Consider the following 15,696-nt stretch of genomic DNA (forward strand, 5'->3'; position numbering starts at 1 on the left):
GCTTAATATATCCAAATAAAAGATGAAGGGTTTAATGAACCAAAAAATGAAAGATCAGAGGCTTAATGATGCCTTTTACCTACCTATTATTAATGTTAGAGCTCTGATCTAATTAAACTAATTATTTTCTACTCCATAAATATGAAGATTAATCTTAATTGGTACTATAAAAATGCTTAATCAAATTAAATTATAAGATAAGGTGAATGTAATAATACCTATTTGTATAATTTTTAATAAAACATTAATTTTTTAAAAGGAGGTCACCTCTTATTTCACTTAACATGTAAAATATCAACTTAAACCATTTGATACTTCATCTATCCAAAATTTTATGATTTTATGATTTGATATTTGATATATGATTTGTTTTATATATGGTCCCAAATGGAGACGTAATGAAATTATTATTCTATTGACACTTGAGGATATTTTGACACTTAAAGTTGATAAATTTTAGTTAGAGATTTCTTTTTATTTTTTAATCTAATTAATTATTTTTACATAAAAGAATTTATGTGGCAATTAAATTTAATAACATGTGACATGTCAAGTCCACTTCAAGATAGTATATCATGGTGTATGCTGTTTGCAGATGATATTGTGTTGGTTGATAAGACGAAAGAAGGAGTGGAGATGAAGTTGGAACTATGGAGACAAACTTTAGAATCTAGAGGTTTTAAGTTGAGCCGATGTAAGACAAAATATATAGAGTGTAAGTTTAGTGGCAATAGGAGTAGGGAGGCAGGGACAATCACCCTAGATGGGAGAGTTGTTCAGGTCTCGGATTGCTTCCGGTATTTAGGATCTATTATCCAAACGGATGGAGAAGTAGATGAAGATGTTGCTCATAGGATTAAAGTTGGTTGGTCGAAGTGAAAGAGTGCTACGGGTTTCCTTTGTGACCCTGACATGCCTAATAGATTGACGGGAAAATTTTACTGGACGGCAATTAGACCAGCATTGTTATATGGTACGGAGTGTTGGGCAGTGAAACACTGCCACATCCATGAGATGTCGGTGGCGGAGATGCGTATGTTGAGATGGATGTGTGGTCATACGAGAAAGGATCGGGTGAGTAATGAAATAATTAGGACAAAAGTAGGGGTCATATCTATTGAGAATAAAATGAGAGAAAATCGATTAAGGTGGTTTGGCTATATGAGACGTAGAGCGCTTGATGCGCCGGTTAGGAGAACCGAAGAGTGGCAAAGGGATGTAGTGGTTAGGGGTAGGAGAAGACCTAAGCAAACTTGGAGGAGGGTGATCGAGAGTGGCATGAGTTTACTGGGAATTGAGGAAAATATGGTAGTGGATAGGAGGGAGTGGATGGAGCGAATTTGTTTCGCTGACACGACTTGATTTCACGGTTCTATATGATGGTTCATGTTAGCCGACCCCGAATCATTTCGGGACTAAGGCTTTGTTGTTGTTGTTGTGACGTGTCAAGTCCATGTATCAAAATATTACCATATATTAAAGGGATAATAGTTTTGTCTTGTCTTGTCTTCATCTAAATTGGATAAAATTTTACCAATTGAAATAGTTTAGAGGCTAAATGTGGCAGAATAATAGATGGAATGTCAAATGATAAACATTTTAAATAAATTAAGGGTTGAATGACACTTTAAGTCTAAAATATCAATAGCCACCTTCAGCATCAAATGATTTCTATCTATCATTTAAGCAGCAACAAATTATTAAAATATATTACTAATAATTTGGATTATATTTTAAGATAATTATTTTTAATGTAAGAAATAGAATGCACATTATGAGTATTGGGTAAATTACCTCCATGATCACTTTACTCATTTTAACAATGTCACTATTAAATTTTAAATCGTAACATAAAAATCATTCAATTTTACGCTTTTTGATATTATGATTATTGAACTTTAATTAATTTCTCAAAATAACCGTTGAGAGCCGTAAAATGGAAACATCAAAAAATTAATAATCACTCTTTATGGAGCTTTCTAGACATTCATTTTTGTTCTCATAATCAAACTATAGCTAAATAATTTCAAAACGAAAAAAATTGAAAATTAAATTGCTTAAAATACCATCAATTCTTAAAATGTTATATTTTAAAGTCATCAACTATCATTTTCAATAACGTATCAAAGTTTAGTAAACATGATATTAAAAATTGTAAAATCGAGCAAATTTCATGTCACATTGTAACGTTTAGTAGTTATAATATTAATTAAGTTAAAGTTCAATGGCATAAATGTAATTTATTCCGTTATTTTATGAGCACATGAATATAATAAAAAAAATCAAATAAATAATTATATCACGTAACTAAAAATAAATAACCTCAACCAATCGTTAGTTGGCGTAGTGGTAGCATGGGACTGCGTTTGGTAGGGAGGTCTCAGGATCAATCTCCCACAACAGCGATTGGGAGGGGTCTAGCAACAGCTCCTTGGCAGTTGGTTTTTCCATTGTCCTCTATTTTGAACGTATGACCGCTGTAACTTTAATTCTTAACGGTATTGGCATTAAATTTTACACTTTTTAATATCGGTGGTCATTTAATCGGTACAATCTTCAATTTGTCTCACTAATATGTACGAACTTAGGGGTGACCTCCCACTATGGTGTACAGCAGGTAAAAATAACCGGTCAATACTTAGTCAACGCGACACCTCAGCTTTGACCGGTCAAAAAAAAAAAGTCAACCACTTAATATAAATTTACTTCTATACCCCTATCTCTCCATCCATTCATCTTCTTCCCTCTCAACTCCTCTCTCCACTCCTTCTCTCTCTAACTATGGAAGAAGGAGCTCTAAAAACACAATGGCATCATTCGATCTAGCACCTCTTGGCAATGCGAAGGTTGGAGAGAAGATCTTTCAAATAAAGATGGATTAAGATGTAGATGATATTCAAATACTTTGGGAATTGAGATTAGGAGAAAACTGCTGTTGTAAACTGCTGATGTAGATGATATTCAAAATGGCAACGAATTAGAGAGAGAATGAGTTAGAGAGAGAAAGGAATTAGGGTGGGATAAGAGTTAGAGAGAGAAAGAAGCCATGAAAAGAGAGAGATTGTATTTTTATTTTTTTTATAAAGGGCATTTTGGTAATTGCATATCAGTGTGTTTAATTAAAGTTAAAAAATGGTGAGGTGGCGCGTTGACTTGCGTTGACCGGTCATTTTCACCGGCTATACACCACAGTGTGAGGTCACCCCTAAGTTCGTACATATTAGTGAGACAAATTGAAGGTTGTACACCAAAGTGTGAAATATGATAAATGTTGTACACCATAGATGAAATTTACCCAATGTTTTTTAGATAGTCAACTAATTAAAATTTTCTTAAATTAATTTTTCAACATTTGACAAATAAAATTAACTTTTTGGTAATATTTAATGAAATATATAATTGCTTTTTTAACCTCAAAATATATAATTGTTGAAAATATAAATATCTACAGTAGTAATTAAAATTAAATCTAATTACGCACTATAAATAGATAGATTTATATCCACCCGCGGTAATTAAAATTTAATCTAATTTTACGCTATAAAGAGATAGCTACATATAATCTTTAACCCTAACGGAATAAATTAAAGAGAAACCATATGAAGAACCTTAGCCGTCACCTTAATTAAATAAATATCTCTATAAAATGACTTGTTTTAATTAAGCAATCTATTGGTGGCTTTATTTTGGTTTAAAAATGGCGTGGAACCGGGAATACAAGAAAGTTGTTGAATTAGACTCAAGCTCCGCTCTTATGCTTATGACCAGTAGTTCGAGTGCTCATCATCCTTTAGGATGGTTAATCCGCGGTTGTCAGGAGATTCGGGATCGTAATTGGCTAGTTCGTTTCACTCATACTTATAGGGAAGAAAATAAAGCAGCTGACTGGATGGCAAATTTCGCAGGCTCTTTCGCCTTAGGACATCACGAGTGTGGTGCGCCTCCTGCAGGCCTCCAGGATATTCTTTATGCGGATCGGACTGGCCGAGCTTCGGCTAGAATGATCAGTATCTAGCTCAGTTTTCTCTCCTCGTTTTCTTGCTTTCACTTTTGTTTTTTGTTTTTTTTGTCTGCTTGTCCGGGCTTGTAAGCCTTCCATTCTTACCAAAAAAACAAATAAAATTAAAAATATTGTAATATTTTATGAAATGTATAATTGGTGAAATATATAAATAAATATCAACCCATAACTTAAATCGGTCGGATTAAGTTATGTGGGTAGTTAAAATTTAACCTAATTGCACGCTATAAATAGATAGTTACATTTAAATCTTTAACTCTAACTTAGCAAGTTAAAGAGTACCATTCGAAGAACCTTAACGGCCGCCTTAATTGAATAAATGTCTCCATAAAATGACTTGTTTTAATTAAAAAAAATGGATAATTGAATAATTCCTCTTAAAAATATCATTTCTGTGACATATGTTTGTTTGGTTCAACTTAATATCATTTATTAATCTATATTTGGCATTGTGACTCAATATGTTCTTATCATAACTAGCCATATAAATTTATTGCAATTCAACTGAATTAGATAATAATTTAACTCTTAGATAATAATTTAACTCTTAAATTTCTATCTATTAATTCGTATAAATTAATTCAATCAAATGTATAACGGAATGAGTACACCAACTTAAGAAAGAAGTGTCTCATCCCCTAGAGCCATAAAAAGTTAAGTTGATATTTGACCATTACCTATTACTGCATAGATGCAATTTAATCATTCATCAGCTATATCCAAACGAATTGCGACTATGGAAACTGTTAAGTCTCAAATATAAAGACGTTTGTTTACTTATTCAGGTCGAATTGCTCAAACTAGATAGATTACATGAAAACCCCAGTTCAACCTATAACTCATCTCCTTGCAAGGATTTAGAATAATTCTTCCATGAAGTGGCATTTGATATATCTCTCATATACCGATGAATGCTTAATCTATCATTCAATTACCCTGCAATTACGTTATGTGATATCCAACCACTGCCGAGGCACACCCGAAGTGTTGGGTCATGCTAGATAACAACGTCAAAACATCACTCCACAATCCAGAATCATAATGGTGATTATTAAAGTATAAGAATTATTTATATCTACTCTCACATATGAGATAAACTAGCTAACATCAGAAACATTTATCCAATGTATTTGAGAGACGCTTCCAATATATTTTATTACTTTTTTTTTGAAACAAAATATAGTTCTTTTATAAATCAAGCATCATTACATCAGCAGCTAAAGACTGGTTTAGAAACACATGCTCTAAATGCCAATAACAAGGCGTAACCAAAGATAAGGCCTCCCTTGCAATTACATGGGCGACATTATTGGCTGACCTACGGTTAAAGCGAAGAAAAAAATCCGAATTGACCGATAGTATGTGACGACAGGCTTCCACGATAATCCCATATTCCGAAACATCCGGTGTAACAGATTGGATAGCAAAAAACAGACCTTCAGCGTCGGTTTCGAACACTATATGTGACCAGTTCCTGCTGCAAGCGAGTTGGAGGGCTCTTCATAGGCCAACCGCTTCAACAATTTTGGGATTCAGCAGCACCGTTCGACATTCTGCAAAGCCAAAAACAAATTGCCCCTCGCAGTTTCGAAGCACTCCACCAAACCCCGTCTTATTCCGGACCTTGCAGCATGCCGCATCAACATTGAACTTCAAATATCCATTAATCGGTGGCTTCCAGTGTACTGTTTGACCCTCTCTCACTGCTGTGTCCGCGGAACTGCAAGAAGCTTTGCTGAACTGGTCATAGTAATCACGGCATAAAGTAGCAGAAGTCCGTGCCGAGAGCAGTTTACCTTCCCAAAAACTAGTGTTTCGTTGGCACCAGATTTTCCAGAGTCCCATACAGAGTTTCAAAGAAATCCGTCCCCGGTATCCTATGATTTTATTTTTTAAAAGTGTAATATAGTTTATTTTAGGGATAAGGTACCAAAATAGGCCTAACTTTTTTGGAGAAGTACCAATTTAGATTCAACGTTCAAAATAGCACCAATGTAGGCTTAACGTTTACAACATAATATCAATATAGGCTTAACGTTTACAATATAGCATCAATTTAGACCTCACGTACAAAATAACACAAATATAGGCTTAACGTTTACAAAATAATACAAATTTAAGCTTAACGTTTTACAAAATATATACAATTTAAGCTAAACGTCACAATTAAATTAACCATATTATATTCAAAATATCCATGACTCCTAAATTCCACTAAAAGTAATTTAAAATTGTGACGTTTAGCTTAAATTGTATATATTTTGTAAAACGTTAAGCTTAAATTCGTATTATTTTGTAAACGTTAAGCCTATATTAGTGTTATTTTGTACGTGAGGTCTAAATTGATGCTATATTGTAAACGTTAAGCCTAAATTGATATTATATTGTAAACGTTAAGCCTATATTGGTGCTATTTTGAACGTTGGGCCTAAATTGGTACTTCCCCAAAAACCTTAGGCCTATTTTGATACCTTATCCCTTTATTTTATTTAATTTATCCCATTTATAGTATTTCAAATAAATGAAACTTTAAAAAAAAAAAAAAAAACAAAAATTTAGAATTTAAAAGTGAAATGAAAAAGAAGTAATTCAATCTAGACAAGAAGTTTGGCAATCTTAGAATCCCAAAATTAACAATTAATGCCTTTAAATTCTTTTACCCTACTCCAAGTATATCACTCTTACGACCCCGTTTCCGTCGTCGTCTTCTTCTTCTTCTTCGCACTCAACAATCCAAAAGCCTTCTTCACTTTGCCAAAAAGCCTCTTTACAACCCCACCATTACTTTTCTTTTCACTCTTACACGGCGTCGTTTTCGTCTCCGTTTCCGTCTCCACCTCCACCTGTAACTCTCCGATCAAAGTCCCCAATGAAGCTCCATTTTTAGCAAAAGCTGCAACCAGTTGTGGATACAATTGCCGCATTGATATCTTAAATTCAACCGATACAGAGGCTGAAGAAGAGCTTGATTTTGAATCATAATGCCCAATTCTAGCTCCACCATTTACATACGCAATACAAGCTGTTAAAATCGCACTACCTCGCTCTTTAAAATGACCGGCGACGAGAGATTCGAAGTGCATCGGCGGCTTCCGTTGATGAAACAGCATCGTTTTACAACATACAACAAACACATCGGCATTGTACGAGTTCGCCCTCTTCTCCCACTTAGACCAGCCGCGAAACCCGTCGAAAAACGGTTCGTTAAAATAGGGCTTCTCGTTGAGAACAAGAGCCTGGATCGAGAGTAAAATCTGAAGCACCGATGACTGCTCCGAATTCCACATCTCTTTCTTCTTTCCACTCCATGTGTTCAACAAGCTTAAACACACCTTACCGCTTGCGTAGAGGTTCGGGTTAATCCGAAACCCGAACGATCTGTACGAAACCAGCGGCGGCCGTGCTGGATAATCTGACAGGAAAGCAATGTCGAAGAAGTAGAGACCGTCGTGGTAAGGTGTACCGGCGGATCCGATTATCGCAGCTCTCATTAAATCGATGCGATCTTCGTAAACTCGAACGAAGATTGAATCGGGAAGGTTTTTCTCAAGACTTTTCCACTCTTTCATTATCTTCTTCTGGAATTGTCCACCGGTAGTGGTATTGGAATGATACTTGTGATCGGTGGAACCTGATACGATGTCGAATTGAGGGAAAACGGCGCCGTCATGGTTTTTAGAGGACACAGAGAGCGCCATTGTTAGTGCGAAATGGAGGTTCAGGGCTGATGAGAGGATGCTTTTTAAAGGTCAAAGAACTGTCACCGTGTGGGTCCTACATGATCAATGCAGATTCTATTATCAGGGGAGAGTATTATGTGGGGTCAGATATTAGTTGACACGTGGAACCTTTTTGATGTGTGTCTTAAGTATAAAAATACCCAATAAATAACACACCATCTTTGTTACTTCAAAATTAAATAGTACTACCATTTATCTTAAAATAATTATATCATTACTTAATTAATAATAATTAATTTATTTATTACTTATTATTAGTAAATAATTTAATGGGATAAGGTACCAAAATAGGCCTAACGTTTTTGGAGAAGTACCAATTTAGATTCAACGGTCAAAATAGCACCAATATAGGCTTAACATTTACAACATAATATCAATATAGGCTTAACGTTTACAATATAGCATCAATTTAGGCTTCACGTACAAAATAGTATAAATATAGGCTTAACGTTTACAAAATAATACGAATTTAAACTTAACGTTTTACAAAATATATACAATTTAAGCTAAACGTCACAATTAAATTAACCATATTATATTCAAAATATCCATGACTCCTAAATTCCATAGCTCATGTAATATATGTAAACTAAAAGTAATTTAAAATTGTGACGTTTAGCTTAAATTGTATATATTTTGTAAAACGTTAAGCTTAAATTTGTATTATTTTGTAAACGTTAAGCCTATATTGGTGTTATTTTGTACGTGAGGTCTAAATTGATGCTATATTGTAAACGTTAAGCCTAAATTGATATTATATTGTAAACGTTAAGCCTATATTGGTGCTATTTTGAACGTTGGGCCTAAATTAGTACTTCCCCAAAAACCTTAGGCCTATTTTGATACCTTATCCCTAATTTAATTAAAAACAAAGAAGTTTTTAAAAATAATATCAATATAACTCTTAAGTGGCTTTTCTAGTGAGAGAAGCTCTAGCTTCTCTCTAACTCCTCATACATTTCTATCCTTTTTTCTCTTCTAAATCTCCCATTCTTGTAACTTTCTACCATCATCATTGTGGTTTAATGTTTCCGATCTTGCTTCTTATCAGATTTACTCTTAGAGGAGGAAGAAGGAAGTTTGTCTTCCTTCTTCCTCCTCCCATTTAGGTTTAGATCTACTTTTTCTTGTTAGTTTGAAATCCATATTCCTTATTGAACTTCTTTTTACGTCGGATCTGCACTTGTTAGCTATATTTCTTTCATTTATTCTTTTTTCGGTCTTTGCAAGAGCGGAAAAGGTTCATCTTGTCCGTAGATCTATAGATCTACGTGGTTGCAAAAAAAGAAAGGACTCAGATCCGAACATCCGGAAGAGCCTAAATGATGAAGTATGGGTTACAATGTTTGTTCAACGGGAATCGATTTACGAGAAGGATATGATTTCTATTTTTATTGTATTTTTTACTTTTTGTTGTATTGCTCTTTGTAGTCTTTGTATTGCTCTTTGTAGTCCTTTTATTGCTCTTTGTAGTCTCTTTTCTTCCCTTTGTGGAACTTTTACTGACTTTAGCCTATATGGATAGGAAGTCTTATCTGTTGTATCTGTACGTTTTAATCTAATGGAATGAAATATGGTATTTTTATCAAAAAAAAAAAAAAAAAAAAGAAGTTTTTAAAAAAAAATTGACTTAAAAGGAATTAATTTTTTAGAAATTAAGTTTAAGCATGATTGTTGCTTTCAAAAAAAATATAAGCATGGTGGAGAAAAAAAAAGCTGAATTAATTTTGACTATTTTCTTTTTCTTAATAGATAAGTTTTAAAAAATAAAAGATAAATTTATTTTATTAATCTGTAAAGCAAAGGACATGAGAGTGGCCACATTCATGCCAGAGATACTAATCGATGCATGTGGATTGTTGATTTCAAAAAACATGTATCATACCGAAACAAAGGTCTTTTATACCCGTAATGACCATGATATGGTTCTTTTATTATAAGGATACCAGAAACTATGATTATTATTTAAGATCTAATCAGTAAAGCAGGGCACAGGAGAGTGACCGCATTCATGCAAGAGCTACCAATTAGGGATGACAACAGGTAGGCTATCCGCAGATAGTGTTAATCCCAAACTCTTACCCGTTTATTTTTTAATTATCCGTACATGTCTCATTACTCTAACAGGTATATGTTTTGCATCTCATATCCGATCCATTTAATTCATTTTTTGTTTTATTTATTAATTTAACAAAGTATAAGTTAATAAATCATCCATCTAAAAATTGAACAACTTGAACCTTAATCAATAAAAATAAAGTATCTTAGTGGTATTAGTTAACGGTCAAAGAACAAAAGGTTGGTGTGCAAATCTCACATCTTACATCTAAAATACAATAATATTTTTTAATATATAAAATAGTTATGAAGGGTAACGGGTACCGCATACCCTGGGGGTATTCCCATACCCTTACCATTACCCTAACGAGTATTTGTTTTGATCTCATACTCGTCCCGAATCCTTTTATAGAGGGTATGAATAGTTCCATTAGGATTTAGTAATGTCAGATATCCGCAGGTAGAGTATCTGTTGTCATCCCTAATACCAATCGCTGCCTATGAGTTGCTGCTTTCAAAAAACATTTAACCATGGTTGAAAAAAAAGTAGCTGATAAAGAATTAATTGGCTAAAAAAAAATTTTTCTTAATAGTTGAGTTTTAAAAAATAAAAATAAATTTATTTTATTAATCAACAAAGCAGAAGACTGAAAAGTGGCTACTTTCATGCAAAAGATACCAATCGCTGGATATGGATTGTTACTTTCAAAAAAACATTTAAGCATGATTGAGAAAAAAATTAGCTGATAAAGAATTAATTTTGATTAAAAAAATTTCCTTAATAGTTAAGTTTTGAAAAATAAAAAATAAGTTTATTTTATTAATCAGTAAAGCAGAGGGCGTGAGAGTGGCTGCATTCATACAAGAGATACCAATCGTTACATGTGGGTTGATAGTTGAAAAAAAAAATAGTTGATAAGAAATTAATTTTGCTTAAAAAATGTTTTCCTTAATAGTAATAATTAAGTTTTGAAAGATAAAAAATAAATTTATTTTATTAATCGGTAAAGTAGAGGGCGAGGGTGGCTGCACTCATGCAAGAGATACCAATCATTGCATTTGGGTTGATGGTTGAGAAAAAAATTAGCTGATAAAGAATTAATTTTAGCTCAAATAGTTAAGTTTTGATCTACAAAAAAATAGTTAAGTTTTGAAAATAAAAAATAAATTTATTTTATTAATTATTAAAGTAGAGGACAGGAGAGTGGCCGTATTCATACAAGAGATACCAATCGTTGCATGTGAGTTGTTGTTTTCAAAAAAACATTTAAGTAAGGTTGAGAAAAATTTAATCGATAAAAAATTAATTTTGGCTATTTTTTTACTTTAATAGTTAACTTTTGAAAAATAAAAAATAAATTTATTTTATTAATCAGTAAAGCTGAGGGTAGGAGAGTGACCACATTCATGTAAGAGATACCAATCACTATATGTAATCGTGTATCATACCACCATATGCAGCAATTGGCATTACTTTGCATGGATGCCAAATTTCACTTTTTATTTGTATAATTTCAATTTTCATCAAATGTTTTCTGTGTTATCTCTATTAATAATTTATCAAATCATTAACAATAAAATGACAAGTCCTTTTGTTTGGGAATTACAAGTAACATTCTTGTAACATCCATGAGAGGTGCTCTAAGAGTACAGTTAGTAACAATCATTGTGATTTTAGATGTCTTAGCAACATCCAATTAAAAGAGAGTTATTATTTAAAATTTTGTGATGTAAAACAATTATTAATTACAAATAGGGACATAACTATATTTTATACAGACAAAAATTGGTTTTACTCTACTCTAAAAAGCAGATTATGATAGAAAGTGAGGGCGCCTAAATCGTCGGATCTTGGGCATGTGAGCCACGCGCCAGATCTGACGTCTATGGTGCCCTCCGCGAGTTACAAAAAACATGATTTTGGATTTTAAGGATAGTTTTACTATTTGTTACTAGAATAGAATATGTAACAAACTACTTTTTTGTAAAAAGTTCCCTAATGGTTTATTGTTACTCCATATATGGGTAAGTAACAATAAAATCTATACAACTTGAGATGGTCTAAAAGGCGGTTGAGCTTGTAGGCTGATACTGGCATTATCCAACCCTTTTTGTTGTTTAGAAAAGGCAGATGCAGCCTTATTTTCAGTTTATTTTTTGTATTATATCGTGTAATCCAGTCCAAAAAAACTTAGGAATCCATTATGTTGAACATATGTGTGTAGCTTCTATTCTAAGAGTCGTTTGATGCTTTCATGATTAAAGGAGAGTTCTCTAGGTAGTTCCTCCATAGAAAACAAGCTTATAAGATTGCCAAGAGTTCTTTCGCATAAGTAGGAAGTTGTTGATTTATAGGACTAAGATCCTGAGTTAGATAGCATATGGATTTCCTTTCCTACATAAGAACTGCACCTATCCTCGTACTATTAGCATGACGGTAAAATATGAATGGTTGCTCAAAATCAGGTGAATAAAGATTGGGACTTGAGTCATAATCACTTTGAGTTTGTCAAAGGCAAATTAACCTTGAAAAGACTACTTAAAACAATTCTTTTTGAAAAGAATAGTAATGGTTTGCTTATGACATTGTATAACAAAAATCTTTTCTAAGTCACCTATCACTCCAGCACTACAAGAAAATTGCTTTTTGGCAACGAGTTTTGGTAATAATAGAAGAAGTCGTTGCTAAAAATGGATTTTAGCAACGACAATTTTCGTGTCGTTACTAAAGGTTGTTGCCATAAATTTCTTACATTTGTGGGAAAAAGGTGACAACTTTAGCAACAATAGCTTCGTTGATGTAAATGAAAGTTTTTAAGTAAACAATTGTATGTTATTGTTGTAAATGAAAATATTTACAGCAACAATGACATGTCGTTGGTGTAAATGAAAGCATTTATAACAACGATTGCATATGGTTGCTATAAATGAAAAAATTTAACGCAACGATTGCATGTGGTTGCATATGTCCCAAATAGGCTATTGATAGCATTCCAAACTCACGTTTTGATGCCTTAGCAAATAATTGATTACAAGACACTAATTGAAATACTAATTTTAGATGAACCAGATGCTCATCATGAGGGACATGTATATTAGTATGTCATCAATGAAAACCGAAACAGATTTCCTTAAATAAGGCTCAAACATACTATTCACTAGTGATTGAAAGTGTTGGTCCCAAAGAGGTATTATTTAACTGAAGGTCGGTACTTGACCGAAGTAAGGTTCGTTCATGAGTTTTATTAAGACAAGACTCGAACGTTGATTTCGGCATAACGCTAGAAACCTTTTGACTAACAGCCCAATTAAACGATACCGTATCAAATAATCTAAACAATTGACTCTTAGTAATTTAATAATAGAGTAATACATATTACTTCTAAGAATATTATTCATATTTATTCATATTTATTATTTTATATATTAATTATTATTATATTTATCAATAATAAAAAAATTCAATAATAAATTATTAATAAAAAAATAGACTATATATCAATAGAGATAATATAAATGCTTTTTAGGATTAATTTAAGAAGTCCCTAGAGACCGTTAGAGTTGATTTTTAACTCTATTACTTCTAAAACCTATTTTATAAATCATAAAATAAAGCTTTTGACTATTTTACCCTAATTTATCAAAAATATTCCAACTATGTCCCTCTCAAGTGGCCCTTTCCGTCTTCATCTTCTTCACACTCAAGAATCCAAAAACCTTGTTTACTTTGCCAAAAAGCCTCTTTGCAACCCCTCCATTACTTCGCTTTGGGCTCTTGCACGGCGTCGTTTTCATCTCCGTCTCCGTCTCCTTCTCAATCTCTCCGATCAAAGTGCCCAATGAAGCTCCATTTTTATCAAAAGCTGCAACCAATTGTGGATACAATTGCTGTATCGATATCTTAAATGAAACCGATACAGACGAGGAAGACGAAGTAGAAGAAGAGCTTGATTTTGAATTATAATGCCCAATTCTAGCTTCACCATTTACGTACGCATTACAAGCTGTTAAAATCGCATCTCCTCGCTCTCTAAAATGACCGGCGACGAGAGCTTCAAAGTGCTTCGGCGGATTTCGTAGATGAAACAGCGTCGTTTTACAACATAAAACAAATATATCGGCATTGTACGCATTCGACGCCTTCTCCCACATAGACACGCCGCGAAACCCGACGATACCCAGTTCGTTGAAATAGGGTTTCTCGTTAAGAACAAGAGCTTGGATTGAGACTAATACCTGAAGTACCGTCGACTGCTCTGAATTCCACATCTCCTCTTTCTTCTTCCCGCTCCATGTGTTCAACAAGCTTAACAGACCTTGCCGCTTTCATAGAGGTTCGGATTAATCCGAAACCCGAAAGATTTGTACGAAACCAGCGGCGGCCGTGATGGATAATCTGACGGGAAAGCAATGTCGAAGAAGTAGAGACCGTCGTGATATGGTGTACCGACGGCTCCGATGATTGCAACTCTCATTAAATCGATGCGATCCTCGTATACTCGAACGAAGATTGAATCGGGGAGGTTTTTCTCGAGGATTTTCCACTCTTTCATTATCTTCTTCTGGAATTTTCTACCGCTAGCAGTATTGGAATGGTACTTGTGATTGGTTGAACCTGATACGACGTCGAATTGAGGGAAAACGGCGCCGGAGGACACAGAGAGCGCCATTGTTAGAGCAAATCGGAGCTTCAGGGATGATGAGGGAAGGCTTTTAAAGGTGAAGAGATGAGAGATTCTATTTTAGTTCTGATAGGACTGTTACTGTGTGGGTCCCATAGAATTTCTCAGGGGAGAGTATTATGTGGGGTCAGAAGTTACTTGACACGTGGAACTATGTGTGTCTGTAGTAGGAAAGAGACCAGTGGACCCACTGTATTTTTTAATCCAACGGTGATAAGAGCAGTTAACAGAAGATTGTTGTGGTATATAACACAAGCTTCTCCAACTATGCTTTATTTTGAAAAATAACAATTTTATCTTAAAATTTTATAATTCCATCTAGTAATATAATTGAATCAAGTCAAGATCGGTTCATCATTTCTCGACGAGAATTCAAGTTTAATATTTTGTTATTTATGCTTTTTTAGGATTTAGCAAGAGTAGAAATGGTTTATCTTGTCCGTAGATCAATAAATCTACGTGGCTGTAACAAAAAAAGGATTCAGATCCGAATGTTCGGAATGGTCTAAAGGATGAAGTTTGGATTGTAGATGTCTTTCTACAGATTTGGATTTACGAGAAATATATTGTTGTTTTATGTTTTTTATGCCTTTTATGGATTCTTTTTGCTCTTTGTAGTCATTTTCATCCCTTCATGTAAGGTTTTATTAGGTTTTATTCCTTACATTTTGCTTGTTGTACTTCTTTTTTCATCTAACGAAATTACATGCAATTTCTCAAAAAAAAAAAAAAATTTGTTGTGAATTCTTTTTAATACAAAAATACATAAATTTTAAATTTACAAAACTAAAATTTACATATAAAATTACGTTATTTTATTTTTCTATAAAAATATAATTATTAAAAATTAAGTTGGATTCTTCGTCAATTTTATAATCGAGTTTGTTCATGAATCAATTTCAAAATTTTCGAACCAATTTTGTCGTATTCACAATTTTTATTGAATCGAACATATAATTGCTCATAAGCGGTTCAGATTATTTACTAATTAATATAACAAAAATCATCTTAAAAAAAGACATAATGAAGTTTTAGTATGATATGATAAAAAAAGCTAGAGAGATACAAATTAGAGCAGTAAAATATACCTCCTAACACAAAGGTGATATTTTTCACCAGATGTTGCGGATGCAATTTTGAAAATTCATTTAAGTCAAAGGCTTTCTACTGATTCTTTATTTTGGGTACATTCTAA

At 33.2% G+C, this 15,696-nt stretch overlaps 1 protein-coding gene and 1 pseudogene across 1 annotated transcript; both read right to left on the minus strand.

Annotated features, from left to right (window-relative positions):
* Window positions 1–6,587: 6,587 nt before the first annotated feature.
* Window positions 6,588–7,719, minus strand: LOC136217030 (probable ubiquitin-conjugating enzyme E2 24). Its single transcript, XM_066003600.1, has one exon. It carries the CDS (start codon window positions 7,717–7,719, stop codon window positions 6,703–6,705), a length of 1,017 nt encoding a protein of 338 aa, XP_065859672.1. The 3' UTR covers window positions 6,588–6,702.
* Window positions 7,720–13,485: 5,766 nt separating this feature from the next.
* Window positions 13,486–14,489, minus strand: LOC136217528 (probable ubiquitin-conjugating enzyme E2 24; annotated as a pseudogene).
* Between the last annotated feature and the right edge of the window lie 1,207 nt (window positions 14,490–15,696).

The sequence above is a fragment of the Euphorbia lathyris genome, chromosome 2, assembly GCF_963576675.1.
Source record: "Euphorbia lathyris chromosome 2, ddEupLath1.1, whole genome shotgun sequence".
Lineage (NCBI taxonomy): Eukaryota > Viridiplantae > Streptophyta > Magnoliopsida > Malpighiales > Euphorbiaceae > Euphorbia > Euphorbia lathyris.

Coding starts and splice junctions, on each gene's coding strand:
- LOC136217030 (XM_066003600.1), bottom strand. CDS start 7,719: ATGGCGCTCTCTGTGTCCTCTAAAAACCATGACGGCGCCGTTTTCCCT.